Source organism: Hydra vulgaris, chromosome 05 (genome assembly GCF_038396675.1).
Source record: "Hydra vulgaris chromosome 05, alternate assembly HydraT2T_AEP".
Classification (NCBI taxonomy): domain Eukaryota; kingdom Metazoa; phylum Cnidaria; class Hydrozoa; order Anthoathecata; family Hydridae; genus Hydra; species Hydra vulgaris.
Window position 1 is genome coordinate 19,646,140 of NC_088924.1, and position 24,496 is coordinate 19,670,635.

The 24,496-nt window shown below is 27.0% G+C and overlaps 2 protein-coding genes across 2 annotated transcripts; one reads left to right on the top strand and one right to left on the bottom strand.

Annotated features, from left to right (window-relative positions):
* The first annotated feature begins 3,096 nt into the window (after window positions 1-3,096).
* Window positions 3,097-4,043, top strand: LOC136080236 (homeobox-like protein HDP1). Its single transcript, XM_065796851.1, has 2 exons — window positions 3,097-3,555; window positions 3,606-4,043. Exons 1-2 carry the CDS (start codon window positions 3,097-3,099, stop codon window positions 4,041-4,043), a joined length of 897 nt encoding a protein of 298 aa, XP_065652923.1.
* Window positions 4,044-4,983: 940 nt separating this feature from the next.
* On the bottom strand, window positions 4,984-24,173 carry LOC136080237 (uncharacterized). The gene is made up of 6 exons (XM_065796852.1): window positions 24,158-24,173; window positions 21,600-21,848; window positions 19,246-19,368; window positions 11,646-11,753; window positions 5,741-6,178; window positions 4,984-5,177 (listed from the first exon to the last, which is right to left on the bottom strand). Exons 1-6 carry the CDS (start codon window positions 24,171-24,173, stop codon window positions 4,984-4,986), a joined length of 1,128 nt encoding a protein of 375 aa, XP_065652924.1.
* Between the last annotated feature and the right edge of the window lie 323 nt (window positions 24,174-24,496).

The window sequence follows — 24,496 nt, forward strand, 5'->3', positions numbered from 1 at the left end:
GTGGCGTGGCGACAACAACGCACGTGCTAAATGAACGACCCGGAGACATGAAATTTCAAGATTGCTTAAACGAATGCCTACTCACACAATTGATCACCTTCAAAACATATCGTAGTAACAGATTTTCAGAGCCGACAGTATTCTCTACCTAGTAATAATAGACAAACCAGATCTCTTGATAGAAAAAAAAGAAGAAGACTCGTTCGGGGACACTACAATGGGACAATCTCATGCTCTAATCACGGGTCGATTTGTTCTGAACGACAAGATAAAAGTACCATCAATCGTGCAGCCAAAGCGCTATATCTGAAGCAGAGCCGACTACGCTAATTTCTCGCTAAAATTAAGTTCAACAAATTGGAAAAGCTTATTCGAAAACTGCTCAGCTAACGAATGTTACAATCTATTCCTAGAAGTGTACGACGAACTAGCAACAGAACTCATTCCGTCAACTACCTTGCCCTTCAAGAAGAAACACGAACCATGGATAACAGACGAAGTTTTAAAAGCTATTAGAACAAAACAAGAACTTTGGAATAAATATATTGCCTCTGGTCGCCATACACATAGAGAGCTCAAAGACAAGCACAAAGAAGCATGCAGAAATGTAACCAAAACTTTGAGATTAGCAGTGTTAAAATATGAAGAGAACCTAGCTAATTTATATAAAAACGACCCTAAAAAGCTACACGCTCATATCAAAAACAAAACCAACTCAAAATATGTATTCAACTCCATAGAAACAATTGATGGAAAAATTTCAACAGATCTTCAAATTATTTGCACAACCCTAAACAATTACTTCCAATCAGTATTTGTCAACGAGCCAGACGGACCTGTGCAGGAATTAGAACCCCGAACTGACAATAAATGTATATTAGACGAGAATATCTTTTCAATCAACGATATCCGTGCTCGACTCAAACCTAGACGAATCTAAATCTCTTGGTGTTGATAACGTTCACCTTCGTGTACTCAAACACTGCGCAGAAGCTTTCGCATTGCCACTAACATTAGTTTTCAAGAAATCTTTCTCAACCAGCATTATACCAGACCTGTGGAAAAAATCTAACGTCACGCCCATTTTCAAGAAAGGAAGCAAACTAAGAGCATCAAATTATAGACCAATTTCTCTCACATCCATACCATGCAAAATAGTCGAGAGTATATTACATGAAAAAATAATGCTACACTGTAACTTAAACGGTTTAATAAGCATATCACAACACGGATTTGTTCAAAGTAATAGCTGTTTGACTAATCTCCTCAAACTGGCGACTTCCTCACAGAAGCTGCACACAAGAAGTATCCAGTTGATATGATTTACACTGATTTTGCAAAAGCATTTGATAAAGTCCCAGATAATTGCCTATTGAGCAAATTGAAAGCATATGGCATCAGCGGGAAAGCACTAATGTGGATAAATGCTTGGCTTAACAATAGACAACAGCGTGTTGTCATTGATACTCACTCAACTGCTAAAATATTCACATCAGATTGGAAAAAAGTTACAAGTGGCGTCCCTCAAGGAAGTGTCCTCGGCCCTCTCCTTTTCGTACTATTTATAAATGATCTGCCGGACAACATTACCAGCCAGTTCAAGTTCTACGCAGATGATAGTAAAATTATGAACATGATAAAATCGAATGAATGCTTGATATCCTTTTTTAGGTGAGGAGAACACTTGAAAGAGTTCAGCGCAGAGCGACAAAAGTTTCCTCAATCAAACATCTCCCAATATGAGTAACGCTTAAATATATTTAGAGTGACAAAACTAGAAGAGAGAAGAGCTAGATGAGATCTTATTGAACAGTTTAAAATTATAAATAAAATTGATGATGTTAACTTTTTTGTCCCTCAAAGGATCTCTAACAACGTATATTGCAGGAGGAGTCACAATAAACAGCTACACAGACAAAGTGTCAGCGATTGCGAAGAGCGACATCACTTTTTTACTAATCGTGTCACACCGTCCTGGAATATGCTACCACAGGAAGCAATTGACACTCACTCGGTCAACTTATTCAAAAGTTTCCTATCATGAGGGGCATCTTGTCTCGTTGACAATTAGCCCTACACATTGGTTAGTATAGAGATGCCTGGTGTTGCATCTCTTCGTCAATATACTTTGTAATCAATGATTGACTAATTTACAGTATTATTGAATTTGTAAAAACATAAAAAATTATTATTGATTGTAAATTTATTGATTCTAAATAAAATCAAATTCAAATTCAAATATAACAGTTTTTCATAGGTTCATTGCTTTGCAATAAAATATGATTGCATTCTGCAATTTATTTTTAAATGATGTAGTAAAATCTTGTAAAATATAATAATCCTATAAACTATAATAATAAAAATATAAAATACAATATATAAAAAATAAAGATATGTCTAATATAACACAATAAATTATAAATATAAAAAAGAAATATATATATAAAAAAGAAATATATATATATATATATATATATATATATATATATATATATATATATATGTATATATATATATATACACATACACACACATACATATTGTATACTTTATTTATAAAAACAAAATATAATTGTTCTATTAAAGTTGGTGAATTAAAATTATTATATATACGTGGTATAAGTCACGTTGATAAACGTGGTAAAAGTCACGTAGAGAAATGTGATGAAAGTCATGCATCATTTATGGTTATTAATGACTATTGTAGTTTTGTAATTGTCATGGGAATTATAACTTTGTATTTATATACGATATTTTGTAATAAAAGGGGAGGTTGAAAAACGCCTAAATAGTTGTTTTTAACATATGTATATAAGCGAATACAAGAATGCAACAAGCTATTTCGGCTATTATGCCACCAGTATTTGATGGCAACCATCAACGGTTTATCTGTTAACTGCGAACATATATTGCAGCAATTGACATTGACGAAGCGAAGAAAAAGACAATAACATTAACATGTTTTAATTGTGGGTAATTTGGACATTATGCACGGGACTGCGAGGCGAATTGCAAGATTTGTTCACACAATAATCGAGCCAAAGACAGCATCAAACAATTGCAAGGTTTAAAAGGAAAAGGGAGAATTTGGAAATAATGGCATCCTGTATTTTCCCGGAAACAGCATTGCCGTCACTGAAAGTAAACGAAATAAACGAAGAAAATAAAATAAACGAAGAAAACGAAGTAAACGAAATGAACGAAGAGAACGAAATAAACGAAGAAAACGAAATAAACGAAGAGAACAAAATAAACGAAGAGAACGGAATAAACGAAGAGAACGAAATAAACGAAGAGAACGAAATAAACGAAGAGAACGAAATAAACAAAGAGAACGAAGTAAACAAAGAGAAAGAAATAAACGAAGAGAACGAAATAAACGAAGAGAACGAAACAAACGAAGAGAAAGAAATAAACGAAGAGAACAAAGTAAACGAAGAGAACGAAATAAACAAAGAGAACGAAGTAAACAAAGAGAAAGAAATAAACGAAGAGAACGAAATAAACGAAGAGAACGAAACAAACGAAGAGAAAGAAATAAACGAAGAGAACAAAGTAAACGAAGAGAACGAAATAAACAAAGAGAATAAAATAAACAAAAAAAGGAAGTAAACGAAAAAAACGAAGAGAACAAAATAAATGAAGTAAACAAAGACAACGAAATAAACGAAGAGAATGAAGTAAACGAAGAGAACAAAATAAATGAAGAGAACGAAACAAACGAAGAGAACAAAATAAACGAAGAGAACGAAATAAACGAAGAGAGCAAAATAAACGAAGAGTACGAAATAAACGAAGAGAAAGAAATACACGAAGAGAACGAAAGAAACGAAGAGAAAAAAATAAACAAAGATAACGATATAAACGAAGAAAAAGAAATAAACGAAAAGAAAGAAATAAACGGAGAGAAAGAAATACACGAAGAGAACGAAATAAACGAAGAGAACGAAATAAATGAAGATAACGAAATAAACGAAGACAACAAACAAAAGATAACGCGCCGGACGAATAATATAAGAGCCCCACAACGAATAGGCTTATGAGTTAATTCACCAAGAGGGCATGTTCTAATAAAGTTGGTAAATTAAAATTATTATATACACGTAATATAAGTCACGTTGATAAACGTGTTAAAAGTCACGTACAGAAACGTGATGAAAGTCATGCATTCATTTATGGTTTTTAATGACTATTGTTGTTTTATAATTGTCATGGGAATTATAACTTTGTATTTATATACGATATTTTGTAATAAAAGGCGAGGTTGAAAAACACTTAAATAGTTGTTTTTAATATATGTATATAAGCGAATACAAGATTGCAACAATATTTCTATGATAATATTGATTTTACCATATTGTAAATGGTTTGGGGATTTTTATTTATTGCGCAAGTCATTCTGTATCAGTGGTTCAAATAATAGTATTTGCTTTAAGATTTGATATTTTTTTAAATTTAAAAATTTTAACTAAATGGTTATTTAATTTCTTTAGAAATTTGACCGTATTGTTAAAGATAAGCAAATTTGTTAAAATAGAAACATTTCAATGTCAAAGAAACATAAGGTATTTTATTTTTCGAATTCTTTGGTTATTTATTCTATTCAATTTTATCAATTTTATTTTTTAAAATTTGAATTTTTTTGTTGTGATTCTTTATTTTTTAATAAACTTTTAGTTAAAAACAATACAATTTTTAATTAAAAAAATAACATTTTTATATGAATGATCAGAATTTAAAAGAAATACATAGTGTACGATTTTATTAGTTTTGGTACTTCAATTTCTAGTGAAAATTTGCAGATGTTATTAAAGAAATGAATAACAATAATAATAGCAATAATAGCAATAATAACAATAATAACAATAATAACAATAATAATAATAGTAATAATATTATTAACAATAACAACCATAACAACAATAAAATTACCAAAATAATAATGATAATAATATAAATAGTATTGCTAATAATCAAATGAAATCAAAGATAATAATGACAGTAACATACTAGAAACAACAATAACAGTAACATGCCTTGACATAAATCATTACTACATGAATATGCCTCATTACTGTCACCAGTGCAATTTAACCATTGGTTACTGTTGCAAATGCGGGTTCTTTCTACAACTGATGCACTGCAGCTTGACCACTCACTCCATTGTGACCAAAATACTAAAACAAAATTGCTACAAAAATAAAAAAGGAAAAAAAAAAATTAGCTAAAAAAATTTCAAGTGTTTAGATTCACTTAAATAATAATGCAGTCATGGAATAAAACAGAAGTTTATTCTACCATTTAAAATTCCAAATTTATCAGAATATTCTCAAAGTTTACTGTTTTGACATAAATGTAACCGTTAATAAGATCTTCTATGTGATTAAAAGTTATGTAAACTATGTTTTAAAACATGTTTGCATGTAATTGAAAACTTTAAATATTAAAATGGTTAACTAGTGTATTGAGTGAATATTATTTATACAAACATGAGATAATAAAATGAAAAAATAACAAAATTAATGCACTTAAACTTTCATTAAATATTTATAAAACTCACAAATTTCATAAACTAATTTTTTAACCTCTATGTTAAATAAATGATGTTGCATTTAACAATGAACTTTTGAGTAACAGTTTATTTACTACTAAGAAAAACAACAATAATATTTTCTTTACTTATTTACAATGATGCAAGTAAAAAAAAAGAGGGTTAAAGAGTGAAAAAAAAGTTATTTACCTTGAGTTTTACTAATAATATTTAAATTCTTAATTGATCCAGATGTACAGACATTATTAATACAACTTCCAAATACATGCAAGGTTATATCAGTAAAAACTTTTGGCTGCAAATTACTAAATGAATATATAAGAGTTCCATTTAGATATAAATTTGTATTATAACTAGTGTCGTCGCTACTATAATGTTGAGACAGTTCAAGTGAATTCCATGCATAGGGTGATATTTTTATTTGGACATCAGATTTGAAACCATTAATCACCAGATACATATCTATACCAATAAATGAACGAAAAGTTATGAAATCTGGATCAAACATCAAGACATAAACGTCGTTTGTAGTTAGCAATATATCAAAAGATATAACGAATTCATCAAAAAAAACATTAAAAGTTGTATTAGTGTACCAAGCAACAGTCTCATTAAAGTATACTGAATCTAAAAAAAAAGAAAAATAGAAAAAGAAATAAAATAGTAGAACACGATCAATTTATGAACTTATTTAATTACTTAAACATATAACATATCCGGCATAGCAAAGATATCGTCGCCTTAAAACAAGAATGCTTTAAGGCCATTTTTGCTATTCTGAAAAAACGGCATTTTAAAGTTTTTAATACATCATAGCATGTGATCTTCTTAAATAAACCAAATTGTTATTAAAATACTTGTAGAATATGCTATTATTTTTCATAATATAACAAAACAAAAAATAAAAATTTAAATTTATGAGAAGCAACAATGTAAATGGATTCAATATAATCTTAAAACTATATAAAATATGACGAAACTCTAGAAATTAAATTTCATCTGATTAAACAAGACAATCTTTAGTCTGTTTTGCTGTTCTGTAAAAGACATTTATATATTTAAATTTTATCACTGCTTCTGATTTTTTCGATTAAGTCTACGTGTGTTCAGTTATTATACGTATTTTGTATTTTAAACCATAAAAGTTTTTTTTTTGCTAAAAAATGGACTTAAGATTTTGTTTCGTTTAGCATCAACATTGTCTTTTAATTATTTTTCTTGGATATAAGATATTTGAATTTTACTCATAGTTGCAAAAAAAAAATCCATTTTGGTTCCAAACTTAGTGAATCGAAATTTGTGCAACTAAGAAATGTTTTAAACAAAAAAAGTAAATTTTGCTACAAATGGACTTAAGATTGTTTTGCTTTGCAGCAACAATTTGATCTCAATAACTTATTAAATCCAACTATACAACTAAAAATAATCAACTCATAAAAAAAAATATAGATACGAAAGAATAAAACTCATGAACAAATTTTTTAATGAGCTTAAATTTTAATTCTTAAAATTTTAAAAAATACACACATTTTGTTTTTGTTTTTTAATGCATTTCCAACTGTTTTCAATATAAAGTCAAATATTCTCTACTAAAGTAAGGAGACACTAGCCTTAAACAATTTAAACTATTTTCAATGTATACTCAATGTTTTGTTCTAAAGTTAAGAAAAATCATCCTTTTACATTTTTTTACTTATAATTATCAACTTTTAAATGATAGGAATGTTTAATTACATAAAAATAATTTAACTAAACAAAATTAACTGATAAAAATAAAATAAAATTAATTGATTATCAATTAATATAACTATAATGAGAAATTTTATCAGTAAATATCTGCTTTTAGATCAAATTATGATAAATTACTGGCAATTTATTCTTTTTTATTATGTATATATTGATTTAATTCGTTATTTTTTTATATATATAAACAATTTTTTGTAATTAAATGTTAAATAAAATAATTATATATATTTCCTTGTCAATAACATTAAAATGTTTTAGTGATTATCATTTTCCCATGATTTTTAATTCTCAAAAAATAAAGAATATCTTTGTCTTTTTCAAGAACTCTCGAGAATCTTGAAAATATAAAATATGACATATTTTTTAAAAAATGTTAAATTATACATGGTAGGTACAAAATGTACAATTTAGATACAAAATGTATACAAAAAAACATTCAAGGAAAGATATTAAAAGTAAAACATGCATTAAAATTACATCTTTATTCAAAATTAGTTATTAAATACGTTACATAATCAAAAAATAAAAAAAATTGAAAAACGATAATCATTAACAAACAAACACATTAAAAAAGAATTTACAAACTAGAGTTCATTTAGAAGTACAAAAAACTAAATACATGGTTAAAAATTTAAAATGAATATTAAAGTTGTTTTTTTTTATTATTATTAAATGTAAATGTGGGATTCTATGTCTTAAAAAGAAATTTCAGAAAACATAATGCATTTAATGTTTTCCTTGATAACTTATTCTTATTCTTTGTAACAAAATCACTGGAGGTGGATAATCTCATTTGTTTTGCGTTGATGCATTTTTATTGTTGGCAATGCAACGCTAAAATGATCTAAATATTTTGTACAGAAACCAGTTGTATGAAAGATACTGCTTCTTGTCTTATTGTTTTACTTGTAGGTTTGTTAATACTATCCAAATCATTAATTTTTTTAAAGTGTCTTTAATTGATAAGTTCCTTGGAGAGATAAATGTCTATAATATTATATTCTAATTCAACTTCAGCTTTAGCATAATCATTGCTGTTCACATCACTGTTCATTTCTAAGTAATTAGGTTACAATCTATTGAGTAACCTTTAATAGATAATCTAAGTTTAGTTCCAATAAAGTCTTTTTAACAGCATCATTTCTTCTTAAAAAGTGTTTTATCATGACTTTTATTCTATTCCATCTTATTTTGCAATCAAAAAGTAAAGCTAATTCATTAGGTTCTTTCTCAGTTACATATCTCTGTCGAACATCATTTTATTGAAAATTTTTTAAATTTCTTTACAATTTTCTGAATACCTTTATTTGTATCTTTAATTGAAATATTCAATTACAGCTCTTCCTGTTCTGTACTGTCCAAATCAGATTCATATTCTGGAAAATCATCTTTACCTTCAACAACTCTAATGCATCATCAACAACATCTAATGCTTCATCAGTATCATCATCGTTTTTATTGTCGCATTTCTTTTTTTCAGTATAAAATGTTTTTATAACTGCTAGATGTAAAGCATGATTGTAACATTAGTGGATAAAAAGGAGCCAATCTCCAGAGTCTTTGCATAATGGATGCTCCATCACTCATAGCAGCTACAATATCTAAACACAGATCAATGATTTTAAATTTTTCTTCTAATAATTTTAGCATCTATTCTGATATACCACCTTTAATATATATTAAGCCCAGATAAATTTTTGGTTTTAAGACTGGTCCATTCATCAATAGACACACTAAACTTTTTCTTTTCCATTTTTTAAACTCTTAATATTTTTTACTAGTGTCTCTTTCTTAATATAGTAATAATCCATGATTAATTGTTGCACTTCACTGAGATTTTGTGGTACCTTAAATCCTCTTGCAGCCATATTATGCGGTATCAACTCACTTTTAGCTATCTGGTTAAAAGAGACCTAACTACAGCTACCATTTTTGACATTAATTTGTCCAGACTTGCCTGTTTTATGAATGTTAAAATTATTTGATTATTAGAACTACTCAATGCTAGTTTTACTTGTTGGCAAAATGTTGATGGGAATGACGTGAAATAGAGATTTTTAACTTTAGCTTATTTCAGTGTAGGCCAGTAGTTTTTAGATAATAATTGTTTGCTGCAAATGTTGCATATGGCACAATCTAATTCACATTTTTTCTCTGATAAAAAAATCGTGCTCATCAAAAATTAAATAACTAAATGGTAAGAAAAAATCTACAAGAAAGTTGAGTTTACAAAGACTTTTGTAAACTATTTTAAGAAATTTTTAATTTTTTAACAGTAATAAGCAGAATTGCTGAACATAAATAAAACAAAACATACTTTTAACCAGTTAATAGCTATAAATCAAAGAAAAATTTGTTAATACCAAAAAGTAGTTTAGACACACAAAAAATTAATATTAAAATATAACTTTAAGCATTGCAAAACATTTTAAAAACAAAAAAAAAATACCCATTTTAAACATTAAAATATGTTTTGTTAAAAAACAATCCATAAGAGAAGTATTGTAGATAATATTTAATTAACAACTTTTTCATTTGTTTAGAAAAGCAACAGCACTTTTGCAATCACATTGGGCATTAACAGTTTTTGAAAAAAAAGAAGCTTTCTATAGACACTAAATCAAATTTTGTAGTAGGATCATTCTCTACTTGGTCATGATTTAGAAACATGCTGTCTCTGTGAATTCTGCACAGCTGAGCAGATACTAAAAATAAACCGGAAAAATTTCTGTTAACATTTTTATACTGGCCTCTTGTTGCTTTTTGGAGATCTTTTTTTATTGTCTATTTACTTTTTCTCGGAATTTCATAGCATGGATGCAAGCATTACTTTGGTACATACCATTATCTGCAATACATTTGTTTCTGAAAAGCACATACAACTTGTTCATTTTCTTAGTTCTACATGCATTTACAACTCAATTACATGTTCTTTTTAATGCTCCCAATATGAACCTTTAGCAAATAGACAGCATTTTCTGAAATCAACATTATTATCTTCAAGCATGTTATCAAAAGATTGTTTTATTTTATTTCAACTTTGAATTAAACTCTTCAATAACTTCTAATGAAACTCTGCACTTTTCAAATTTCATGTAAATTTATATTAACAATCCTATAAAAAAACCATATAACATATAAATAATATTAATTATAAGTCATTTTAATAGCACTTATTTAACAATATTTGTTAACACAACTTTCATGAACCATAACTTACATGAACCACAACTTATATGTTGAATTATAAGTAAGCGCTTTAAGGGATTTTTAATGAATTGTGTCTTGAAAAATAGCGGGCTATTATATTATAATGTATAATGTTAAATTGCACATAATATTAAAAATTTATTATAGAAAGGATATTATATCCTTTATAGTAATATGCTCCATAATAAAAAATTTAAAAAAATTAGCGTAAAAATTTTCAATGCATTAAATGACTTGTATCTTTATAGCTAAAAGTATGATATTTGAATTCAGGGTGATTCAGAGTAAACTTCATATATTAAACAACTACCAGAGACCAACCAAAACTGAAAAATTTTGTTTATTGAATAACTACTGATTTTGTTTTTATTGTCTCAAAGATCATTTCGAATAAAAGATATCTTCATTTAGGCACAACCACCCCTTTAAGCCATTTATTTTATTGAGAGTTTATGAGTGTATTTTCAAAACCTATACTTTAATAGCTCCTTGACACTTTGATCTTTTGCTACTCAAAGTTAGAATAAATTTGATCATATTCAAATTAGGTGAGGTTTTGAGACATGATTTCTAGACAAATTTTGAGTTTGAAATAAATTTGGCTGTGTTCGTAGTGAAAAAAAGATTTTAGTTCTTAAAAACTTATAACATTCTAATATAAGTCTAGATTAACCAGAGACTTGGTGGTCAAAAGTACAGAACTTGTGTTATTGAATGCTCCTAGATTAGTTTTTAAACTTTTTTAACTTCATTAAAAAACGATTTTTTTCAAAGTCAACATTTTATGAAACATCGAAGCAATAACTTGTAAATTGCTTTGAATCATGGTCTCAAATTTTCAGCTTATTCTTATGAAATGATTTGAAGATGTTCCTAAAACTTTAAAGAAAATATAATAAATATTTCAAGTTGCTGATTTTACTGCATTCTTATAAAAAATGTCTCTTAATAATGAAACATCAATTATGCAAAGTTTTAAGAATAAAAAAGTATGAAGACATTGTTAAATAACTCATACCTGACCTTTTATATGTAACCCATTTTTTTCTTCATAAAAAAAAACTAATTTCTATCCAAAACAATTTTTTTTTGATTTTCTAAAACTGTTACAAAAAAACTTATAGAGTTTAAAGTTTACTTTCATTTTTATTCTCATTGTACTCTTCCTGCAAACATTGAAAACCACCATTTAAAGAAGAACAGGTTCCATAATATTTGCATAAATTGGGTTCACAATAGTTATAATCTAAAAAAATAATTAAACTTCTAAATGTTTATAACTTTTAAAATACAAATTTAGAAAGAATTAATAAATAAAAAGAAATTTAAAAAAGACTATTATTTATAAAATTAATGTTTACATAATAACAGCTTTATAATATAAATATTAAGTAGCATGTTTTCATAAAAAAAAGAAAAATAATTTAATACATAGTAATAATTTCAAACATGCATGCAAACACACATACAATGCTCTGTACAAAAGTTGTTCATTAACTCAATGTCTGAAAAATGCTTAGAAAATTTGATAAAATTTATGAACTATTTATAATATATTCAAAATACAAAACTTAACATATTCAGAAAATGCAACTTTTTTTATTGACAATGATTTTAACCTAAATGCATAATTTTGATGTTTATAAATGCTCATAATTACACAAAACATATAAATTGATAAAACCAAACAAAAAAAGTTAAAAAAAAAAAAACTTTTTAATTTTGTATTAATTTGATAATTGTGTAATGCTTTCACTTAACTTTTTATTTAAGCACATCCCATTTGAAATTTTTTTTAAAAACTATAATAACATATAATATATAATAAAGTGACATAACATAATATAACATTTAATATTGATAACACATAACGTCAAATCTTAATTATAAATAGAAATTATAAATAAATAGTCAATTTTTAATACCATTAAATAATTGGTTTGTTAAAAATTTGTTAAATCTCTAAAACCTTTTCTTTTCTACTGTTTTTATTTCATCTTACTTCTTTGCAGTGTCATCTTTTTCTCCTTTGGCGTGTGAAAGCGCAACGATATATATTGTTAAGTAAATGGTATTTGTAAACCTGAAATAATCTTTGCTTTCACAACAAAATTATTGGTAAAGAATTAAATTTTCTTTTTATGAGTTATACTTTTTATTTTTTACTTGCTAAATTTTTAAAAATAAAAAGTTCTTTTTTTGTAGTTAAAGCCGAAATTAAAAATTTACGAAATATAAATAAAAATTTAAAAAAATGTAATACTGAATTTAGTTATTTAATCTTAATAAAAAAGTATACTCCATAATAACATTTCTTCATTGTTTATTATTGATAATTGAGTTAATTTTTTTAATGATTTCGTTCTGTGGGAATTTGATACATTGTGGTAGTTTTGATGTCTCTAATAAATAAAAAAAAATAATTTTATGATGTCAAATTCACATTAAGCTTATGAGTTAAGCTTTTATTTTTTTAAAACAAAGCTTGTAATTATGGAAAAAATTGGGAAGTTTTAATTGCAAAGTTAAAGGCTTACACTGTTTAGAAAGTTTAGCCGACATAAGTACCTGACTGATTTTCAAATTTTAGTTAATCGAGTATGTAGCTTTTTTCTTTATTTTTAGCGAGTAAATAATACTAGCATCTGTTACTTTTGTATGTTTTATCTATTATTCTAAAAAAATTAAATATTAGTACAGCAAAGCCAAGCTAGGCAGGAAGTACATTAAGGCTGAGACAATGTCTTATGAATAAGAACAAATCAAAAATAACAATGAAATTGAAATTGACAAAATAACAACTAGTTTTAATTATGCTGCATTCTTATCCTCAAATAGTTTAATTTTTTTAATTGAAGGGATATATTGTTATCCGGTGTTTATCATTTTATACCATGGAGGAACACGTTGAATATACTAAGTGTGATGTCTTTAACCCAAATATCTCTGAAGCATTAATCTTCACCACAATCTACACCACAATCAACAGCAGGAAAAGAATCCATAGACTCGCAGAAGTGAGGACATTCAAACAAAAGTATTTGAAAGGTGGTTTTTGATATATACTTGATATGTTTTAAATGTTGAAATCTTCATTAGATTATTTTTGTATAAATATTTTAAACTAAAACTTCTTTTTATGGATAAACTTCTATTTGTTGAAAAAATATTTATTTTTACAATATTTTGAGGGATTAATGATACCCTTGTGATAAAGTATAACAAAAACCGTTATAAAAAATAAAACCGCTATATAAAATATAAAAACGCTGTATATATTTGACATGTGATTTTATAAAATTTTTTTATAAATATACTTTATAAACATTTATTTGATGTATTTGAAGTAAACTATTTTAACTATATAGTTATTAACTGTCAAGTGAAACTCTAACATTAAACTAGCTAAAAATGACTTGCAGTTTGTGAAGAGCTATGATAATAGCCAGCAATTTTTTAATGAAAGTAAAAAAAAAAACCTCTTCATTTTCTATAATGTAAAATATTGCTTTGGTAATGTAAGATGATAATTTTTGTTTTATTTCTTTTTTTTTTTCAGATATTGGTAGTCTGTACTAAGCTTTTCTACTCTGGTGCGTGCTGTTATAACAACTGGATTTATGTGTTTTTTTAATACCATAACTAAAAACCAAGACATTACTAAAAGTAACCAGAGCTAAAAATATTTCTTTTACTTAAGACTTTAATCTAAATGCCAATTTCATTAATATTAGTTTGTTTGTGAATTTATAAGCTTGTTAACAATTTTTTCACCATCAATCTGACAATCCTTGTTAACATTCTTTTGCGAAATCAGCAAACCAACAATTTCACCATTTTCAGACTTTTTTTACTGAATCATAGTTTTTGGACATGTAAATGCTTGCAGCATTATACAGCTCAGAACCTTATCTAAGTGTTTATTAGATTATGCTTTAATAAACTGCATGTAAACTAGATAACAAAATTACATTTTTTCTTTCAATGTTTTCACTTTTTCAATAAGTTCTGCTATTTTTATGTATATACTTTGTTAACTTCTTGTATACAAAAGTTAGTTTGTTTATATAGTTTTGATTAAACATTAAACTCATTTATCTGCTTTTTTAATTGTTAAAAATACTTAAGATATTTTTTAATCAATAAGTAGAGTGAGATCTCAACCCTCCGATGATAAGTTTAGTAAGATCTCAATCCTCTGATAAAATTAGTGGGATCTCAATTTTCTGATGACAAGTTTGTTGAGATCTTAATCTTCTGATGATAAGTTTAGTGAGATCTCAATCCTCAAGTTCTGCTGATAAAATGAAAAAAGAAAGCTATTGCTCTGGGTGCCAGTGGATAATCCTTTTGATGATAAGTGAGTTGTTAATAGAAGGGCTACCACACTGGTAACACAATAACAGAAGTAGTTAAGACTATATCAAAATTTGAACTTGCTGTTCTCAATAAGATCTGCCATGTCTTTAGTGGTATATTCTTTTGTCTATTATATAAATGAGGTGTCTTAATTACTGTGTTAGCTAACCTGTAATTATATATTTATATCCTGTCCTTTCACATTCTTGTTAGGTCGCATCAAACAAGCTGCTCAAATAAGCTATAATCTCTAGTTCTATCAACCAAACATCATTTTTGCTGGACTCACCATTCAGCAATGTCACATTCTTTTATAGTATGTCCCTTAATACTCTCAACACTTTCATTCACTTAGTTTCTTTCCCCGCACATCAATGCTTTTGAACTTTTTTATATCTTTATGTTTTAAAACCTCTTTAAAATCCTACAACTTGGTTTTTTGTAATTTCTGATTTTCTCTTTTTATTTTTATCTTAATTTTTTTTAACAGAAAATTTAAAAAAATTTAAAAACAGTTTGACTTTCGAACAATATTTGGATTTTTAAAATGGAACAAAGTAGTGTCTTTTATGAATTGGCTTTAAAATTATTTGTTTTTTGAAAACTGAGTGTAATGATTTTTACAATACCAATTCCCTATCGACAATTATTTTTATTACTCATTTTAAATAATCATTTAAAATTGCAACACATTATTACACTATTTTTTTTAGTTGTATAACTCTCTAATGATTGCACAACTATTCCCTTAAGCGATTAATTCCACACAAGCAGTTTTTGCGCAAATGGAATAAATGCTTTAGCGCTAAACTCAGTAGTGTTAGAATAACGATAGGATAAACTACACACAGATTTAGGATAATATAATTACTTGAAATAGTTTAAAATAATAAAAAATATTGTTAAATAAAACATAATTTTTATTATGACTAACATGATTCTCTTTCCTATAGTTAAAAGTAACATAACAGTGAGGTTGAGTCGTAGATATTATTGACTTGACTAATTGAATTTATGATTATTTCAATATTTCTCTTGACAATAGATATTATTCTTATTATAAAGTTTTTATTTTATATCTTTATATATAATATACACTTTCATTCAATAGAGATGTCATCTGTTTTGGTGTTTGCAACAAAACAAAAGAATCCTGTAATTAAGAATATACAGCCGTCAGAGTTAGAAAAAGTGAGACTAGCAATAACTTGTAAGCCTTAATTTTTCAAAGGTTGGCATCAGGTCAGCAAAATAAATTTAATACAAAGGTTTTGCCATAAAACATAGAATCAAGATTGGCAATATTTTGCAGACCTTAAACACTTTAATGACGGCAGTTAGGTTAGCATTGTTGAATGCTGATCCTAATTCCAAGGGCTAGGTATAGAAGGAGTTTGTAATGGCTGCAATTATGTCATTAAGTGCTCTGTAGGTTTTACCACAAGCATAAAATTGTTTTAAACTTGCTGAAAAATTTTATTTATTATAAAAATATTCAGAAAAGAAGACATTCATATCATAAATTATTCATGTAAGTATTTATGCTTCGCTTACACTAGATTATTATGGTGTTGCAAATCCTCATTTACCTAACTTTTTATTAAATTTTGTAATTTTAGTTAGATCATCGAAAATGACATCAATTTTTTTTTTATTTTAGCTTACTTTTGCACTAAGTTTCGATTCACCTTCTATAAAAATCTCTGAATACATTTGTGTTCCTTAAAGTGATCCCTAAGTGTCATCACAAGTTGTGTTTATATCATAAATAATCCTGAAAAAATTTGTTTATGTTAATTAAACTTTTCAGAATAAATTTGTTTTAATATATTAGCGTAAAACTTTGTAATTTTTACGCATTTTTTTTCTTTTCAAAGGATGTTACGACTCTTCGATTTCTTTTTTCTTTTAATACTGGTCTGATTATTGCATTTTTTAGTTAACAAATGATGTCAACATAAAATAGTTCTTTCAAATAACTTATATTCGATTTTAAAAGAATAAAAGCGTTATGCTTGGGTTTTCTCCTTTGCAATCAATTTTTATGCAGAAGATTGCCTTTTTAAACAACCGTTTATAAAGTGTATAAAAATTGAATAAAAATAACACGATAAAAAAGTAAACGCTTGAAATGTCTAATATATATATATATTTTAAAAACTAAACTTATATTAGTGCTATAAATATAAGATATGTCAATGTAAAAGTTTAAGTGATAAAAAGTTTTTGATAAAAAGTTCTGCTAATAAGTTTTAAAACCAAAAACACAAAAATGTATATATATATATATATATATATATATATATATATATATATATATATAAAGTTTGTTTTTGGATTCATTAAGAAATAATTCAAATATATTTGACTTAACAATAACTAAAATGAGGTATTTTAATGGAAGTCAAAAATAAAGCAAAGTAGAGAAGTGGTTCTCTTTGTTTAATTACAGTTTTTTATTTTATCAAAAGTCTCCAGATGAACTAATGTTCAAATTATTTTTTTTAAAGGGGTAAACTTAATTTAATTGTGTAATTGTAGAAATTGTTTAAAAGCTGTGGTAAATACATTTATTATTCAAACCAGATATTTTTACAATGGAATTAATTATGCAGATGTATAGCGTTATATTAGAATATTAAACTCTTAACCGTAAGTATAATGGGAAAACAATAAATGATTTTTTGTCAATACCTCGATAAATTGTTTGTTAATACCTCAAAAAATAAATTAATTGCTTTGGAAAATTTAATAAATTCAAAACTTGTTTTCAAATGGTTATTTTCAAAATAAACATTACTTGCCTTGACACTTGGGAATCCCTTTAAATTTATTATACTAAAAAAAAGGAGCTAGAAATCAGACTATTTTGTTGTAAATTCCATGAAAAACAGAAAAGAGTTGTGTTCAGCTATTTTTTTAAATCTAAAACAGAAAACAGCTGTTTTCTGAAATTTGTTTTCGAGAAACTTTAATTATTAATACATTATATACTTCTTAAGTATGTTAGCATATTTGTATGTTATCTGTTAATGATTCTTTATGTAACTGATATTATTTAAACTGATATTAAAATATATATAACAAAAAAAATTAATAAAATTATTCAAATAATATTCAAGTTTCTGAAAAAAACTCACAAACCAAACTAACCACCGTTATGTTGTGTGGTAAATGTTAAAATAAAAAAAAAGACAATTGCAACTTCCTTTTTATGCTTTAAATTTTGATATAATAGATTTTAAAATTTGGGGAAAAGCTTTAAAACTTTAAAATATGACTGTTTTAAACGGTTTTTAAGGTGTTTTTTTGTTGTTTTTAATATACTTGTTTCTTAAAAGTGTATTATCTTAAAAAATCTTAAAAAAAGGTGTATTATGTTAAAAAAATTTTCTGTAAGTGATATGACAAGTTGTGTTCATATCTTTAATAATTAAAAAATAGTTTTATGTTAATTAAACTTTCTAAAACAAATTATTTATCAAGATATCAACAATAAACATTATAATTTTAAACACAATTTTTTATCTCGAAGGTAAGTTCTGACTCTTTGAATTATTTAATTATTAAATACCGATCTGATTTTGTGATTAATAAACGACGTCAATACTAAAACATTCTTTCAAATAACTTTAACTCAAGTTATAAACGTTATTTTTAGGTTTTTCCTTTTGCAATTAATTTTCATGTAGAAGAATACCTTAATGTAAAACCTTTTATAAAATGCTTAACAACCAAACAAAAATAACACAATTAACAAGTAACGCTTTAAAAAGTATTAATTATATTCATTTAATTTTTAATATAAAGCTAATGTTAGCCCTATAAATATATAAGATATATAAACTTAAAAATTATTTTAATGTTTCTTAAAAATTTGTTCTGTTAACAAAATCTTAAAACTTAAAATACTTTTTTGTGAGTGTGGGTTTAGTAAGAAATGGTGCAAATAAATTTGATTCCATGGTAAATGAAAACAAAATATATTAATAAAAATAGAAACAAAAATCAAATTAAAGTAAAAATGCGGTTTTATTCAATTAACTACAATTTTTGAGAAGTTTACAAATACATTTAGTTAATATTAACCACTCAACCATAAGCAAAATGGGAAAACAACAAATGTTTTTTTGTTAGTATCTCAATAAATAAATTGTTTTAATAACTTTAATAAACATAAAACATATTTTCTTATTTTAATTTATAAAATAAATATAACTTGTCTAAGTACTTAGGAAAACATTTAATGAATTAAAAAAAAGTTAATTCATTTGAATTTTAAAACTCAAAATGATTTTTTTTTATATATCAAAAAATATTAGAAACATTTTCTCAATGAGGTTTAAAGTATAAATATGCACTTGAACTATATATACTACCTTGACACGAATCCCCGAGAAAGTCATCTGTACATTTACATATGGGATTATTCTTCATCAAATAACAAGTTCCACCATTCTTACATAAATTTGAAGAAGAACATTGCATTAAAGATGCGCTATCTAAAAATAACAACTTATCTTTAGTTAGGGATTTTAGTTTCAAGTTGAGAATTTGAGCAAAGTTTTTGATTAAAACTGAAAGAATTGAACAAAAATGTCATTGGAAATTATAACCAATTTGGTACCAGGCCCTGAATAAATTTAGCTTTTACATACACACACATAAATAAAGTACCCTTATAACATTTTTAGGTTACACTACATATCGTAACGTAAACAAGATTCGTTATGTTACATTTAAAATGTCCGTTATTTTTACGTAACCAAGACGTAAGATTTTACGCAACGATACGCAACATTGTAACTGGTCCTTGTCAACCTCACGGAAGTTTTTTAATAATTAAAGGAAGTATCCAGAAGTTTCCAGAAGCATGCAGAAATTTCCAGAAGTTTCCAAAAGAAGAATCTGGAAGCATCCAGTAGCATCCAGAAATATCCAGAAACATTCAGAAGCATCCAGACAAATCCAGAAGCTTCCAGAAGCATTGACAAGAAGCATCTAGAATCTTCCAGAACAGGTTCAACATCAATAGAAGAAGTGAAATATAACAAGCGTTTCATTACATCATTACATTCCACATCCAACCAAACGTTGTGTTACACAAAGCATTATTGTATCATCACAAGGTAATTGTAACACGGTAAGCCTTGAGAAGCGTAATTATTTATTTTTATTATTTTTATGACTTCAAGTACAAAAATGGCTCCCGAGAGTCTTAGATTGGAACTAAGAAAGAAAATTATTGGTGATTACGTAGGTGGAATATCCTAAAAAGTATTTTTGATAAATATCGAGTAAAAAAAAGGACCGTATCAAGACTATGTTCAAAATATCGTTCTACGGGGAAGTTATCAGCAGATAACAAAGGGAGAAGACCGCGTTCCACTTCTTCTAGAGAGGATTCTATGATCGTCAGATCCGTAAAGAAGGATTCCTTGATATCATTAGTCGAGATACAAAAGCAATTAGAGCTGCCTGTATCGGACCGAACAATCATACAACGTGCTGTTGAAGCCGGATTGTTTTCTCGACGCCCTGCAAAGAAACCGCTGATTTCACTAAAAAAACAGAAGAAAAGACTCCTGTTGGCTACATCTCATATTGACTGGAATGTGCAAAAATGGCGGACTATCCTTTTCAGTGATGAATCGAAGTTGAACATCATTGGGAGTGATGGTATTTGTCGTGTACGTCGACCGGCCAGAAAACGCCTCGATTTACGTTACTGCCATAAGACCGTGAAGCATGGTGGAGGCAATGTAATGGTCTGGGGGTGTTTTTCTGCTAACGGTCTAGGTCCAGTACATCGAAAAGATGGAACGATGGACCGTTTCATGAATAAAAATATCCTGAAAGATGTTGTTACCTCATGCTGAATGGAATATGCCAATAAAATGGGTTTTTCAGCAAGACAACGATCCGAAACACACTGCAAAAGTAGTCAAGCAGCGGTTTCAAGACAACCACCTGTTGGTGATGGATTAGCCGCCTCAATCTCCGGATCTCAACCCTATTGAGAATCTGTAGGAGATTGTCAACCGCAGAACTAATCGTGAAGGTGTTCGTAATAAGGATCAAATGTTTGAACAAATCCAAAAGGCCTGGGCAGCGATTCCACAAAGTTTCATCGGTCACCTGTGGCTGTAATCAACAGCAAAGGATTCGCCACGAAATATTGATAGCGAAATACAGCTTGGTCAACATTTTGTCGTGTTGCACTTGTTTTGTCTAGAAAAAAATCAACTTTTATGAATACTTTTGATTAATTTATTTATTTTTGTGTACAAAAAATGAACTTTGTGATGAACAAAACTTGAAGAACTTTGTCTCTAAACAGTTACATCGTTATTTCTCTAAATTGAAAAAATGCAGCACTTTTATATAAAGAAACTAAATTAGCATTATTTGGTTGCACTTGTTTTGTCCGATACTGTATATATATACGGACCCATAACGTGAAAATTTTTATAAAAAAGGCAGATTATTATAGTAAATACAAATTTTTTTTAATTTTACATATAAGAGTTGTTTTAATAAATAGAACTCGCAAATAAAAAGGGGTCGGTCGGACCTGATTACCCTCCTCCCTCCTCCTTATATATATTTCAAATTTCTTATAAAATTTATTGATGACGTTCAGATATAAGCATTTAATTCAGAAGTTTATTTTAACGAAAAAAATAATTGACATAGTAATAATACAATTTGTGAACATTTTGCCTCTCAAAACTGTCTTTGGTAAATGAAATATTATCGTAGCAAATATTATCAAAGGCGTTATTGTCAGAATTATCCTTGCCAATAGATTCAGGTGCAATTTTAGCATTCTTTGGCGCCCGACTAGGTATGCCTATTAGTCTGGCTTCTGCCTTGACTGCTGCACGTTTTGCATACATTGGCATTCGTTTTAATTGATCCCCGAGCGTCTCTGCCACTTTATGTGCATTAATGCGTTTTTGCGAGTTTAGCTGCAGAGAATCTTTAAAAAACAAAAATAAAATCTACATCTTTAAAAGAATAGAATCGATAAAAAAAAGCATTTATCCAATTATATAATTATTGAAATCACATTAAAACAACAGTAAAGATTTTTTGACAAAATAAAGTAATTAAGCGGCAAAACACCTCGAAAAGTGCCCCAAATTGTCGTCAAATTATTTGGCTTTGAGCGCAACGTAAATCTCAATCGTTTGTAAAAAAAGTTTCTTTAATGTGACTATAATGGTTCATTTTTTTTATAAATTGTTGCGTTTTCTAGTTTTTTCGTAGTTGTTGTTTAAAATAAAATAAAATATTGCAAAATTTATTCAAAAAACAAAATTTTAAAGCGTATTTGCCCATAGTTATTTTTTCCTGAATTTTTTTTTTTAATTTTCATATTTGTTCGATATTTGGTGTCTTGTGTATTTTTGTTTTATAATAAAAATTTTTTTGAACACCATACATGTCTAATTTAAAAGCCAAAAAATTCAAGCAAAATTTTAATTATCATTGCTATTTGTATATGTATAAATGTATTTCTAATAAGGAGTCTGTCATTAAGTACGCACGGTTTTATTTCAACCCTACTTTCCCCCTCCCCCTCCTCCCACATTTTGATATACGCTTTATTTTAGTACCCTCCACCTCAATATAAGAATCTACGCTTTTAACGTACTACTTAACATTTATAGCGTTTATTTTAGTTTAGTGTCTTCTTTCTTTTATAATTGATCCTGCCCTCCACCCCCACCCCCAATCGTATTTACGCCATTTACAGATAAAGATAAAGGTACTGGCGCAATGGATTGTTCATACATCAACTATGTATTGTTTCATATAACTCAAAATAATGCTTTCCTAGTGCATCAAAATCTAAGTTTTATTCAAAAAAGTTGCAAAGAAAACTTGATTATTAAATATGTTTTTATATGCCGTCATCGGACATATTAACGATTTACGTCGTTTATAAGATTTAAAAGGCTTCTTTTTAAGTCAAACCCACTAGCATTCTAATTTAGCTATGTTATGAGATATAGGAATTATATTTGATCTATTATATAAAAAAAAATTAAGTATATATAATATAATTTCATTGGATTGCTTGTGGGTTTCATTTAAAAAAGATTATTTTTTAAACTTATAAATTTGATAGCTTTTGACCAAATAAAATGTAATGTAACTTAATATAACCTAAATGTGAGACGCAATTTAAATACGTATAGATTTTTGTGACGTTATGTTGCGTCTTAGTTTACACTTATTAAAAGTGCTCTGTTAAAATTATGATCATCATGGTTTTTTTTTTAACTTATATTTATAAGTTAAAAAAAAACCATACTGGTATTTTTTTAAAGTTTTATTAATGTACAAAAAATTAGTTCTAATTTTTTTTATAACAAATTTGTCACGAAAAAAGCGTTTCGATTCAGGAAGCTGAAATTAACTAATTGCAACTTTGCGATTTGAACTTTTTAACAAAAAAATATATTTCTGAAACTTTTTTTAGTTACTAATGTCTCGACAAATGCATCGTTGAATACAATAACTCATAAATGAGTTACAGTATTTAACAAATTTGTTTAATTAACAATATTGTAAATGCATTGAATACAATTGTCCAAACCATTGCAATAAAAAAAGTATTAAAAAAAAATTAACCTACAAGCAATCTAATACCTTTTATATATGACTTTCACTCTAACCTATCTTTATCTACAATAACGTATAAATTTAAAAATTAATACTCGAATTTAACGCGTCACAAATTTAATTTATTTTACGTTACCTTACGTCTATTTTTTTACTTATTAGAGTATAACCAATTGAGACGTAACGTTACCTTGAAAAAATGCATTTAAGACACGTAGTTTAGTTACGTCTCGAATCTATATTTAGTAATGTTACGTTAAGTCTCACTTGGTTAAACTTTATAAAGTTAAACCGATTGAGACATAACGTTGCGAATTGAGAATTAACTTTTTTTGTGTGACAAAATCACCAATTGAGACGAAGCTATTTTACAATAAAAATAAAATAAAAGATGATATTTAGCACTACTACAATATGAAACAAACATTTATTGCATTTTCAGATTTATTTATCTAATATTTAATTAAAAGTTAGAGAATGTAACCTTGATCATAATTGTAATCGATTGAGACTTAACGTAACTTTAAAATGATATAGGGGCTAAATATTATTGTTTATTTTAATTGTAAAATAGATTCATCTTAATTAGCTAATTTTATTTTGTAACTTAGTTGTGGTGACAAAGCTTAAGCCGATTACGTTTATAGTTGCACTTACACGGAAAAAAACACATTTAAACTTCAAACAGTATTTGTGTTAATAAGGTATGCACCTGATCTGTTTGGCTAAAGTTTATTTAGAGACCGTGAAAATATATTAAGACACTGCTAGTATTTCTTAATGTTGTCGTAATATGACAAGTGACGCGAGTGTTACATCTTCAAAATCCAATCGACTAGAATGCATTTTAGACTTACATGTTTATATGGATCCGACCAAAAGCTTCAATAAAAAATATCAAGAAAATAGAGCTCAAGAAATCTACGAGAAAATATCATTAATTATGGGGAAAAATAAAATCAATAGTTTATTTTACAATAAAAAAGAAAAATTGGC

Bases quoted from the DNA above. Each gene is read 5' to 3' on its own strand.
- LOC136080236 (XM_065796851.1), top strand. From the start codon at position 3,097: ATGGCATCCTGTATTTTCCCGGAAACAGCATTGCCGTCACTGAAAGTA. The intron at 3,556-3,605 runs GTAAACGAAGAG...AAACAAAAAAAG, and splicing joins AAATAAACGAAGAGAACAAA to GAAGTAAACGAAAAAAACGA.
- LOC136080237 (XM_065796852.1), bottom strand. The intron at 19,369-21,599 runs GTTTTGAGAGGC...TGTTATTTTTAG, and splicing joins TATTTCATTTACCAAAGACA to ATAGCGCATCTTTAATGCAA. The intron at 5,178-5,740 runs GTAAATAACTTT...ATTTTGTTTTAG, and splicing joins TATTATTAGTAAAACTCAAG to TATTTTGGTCACAATGGAGT.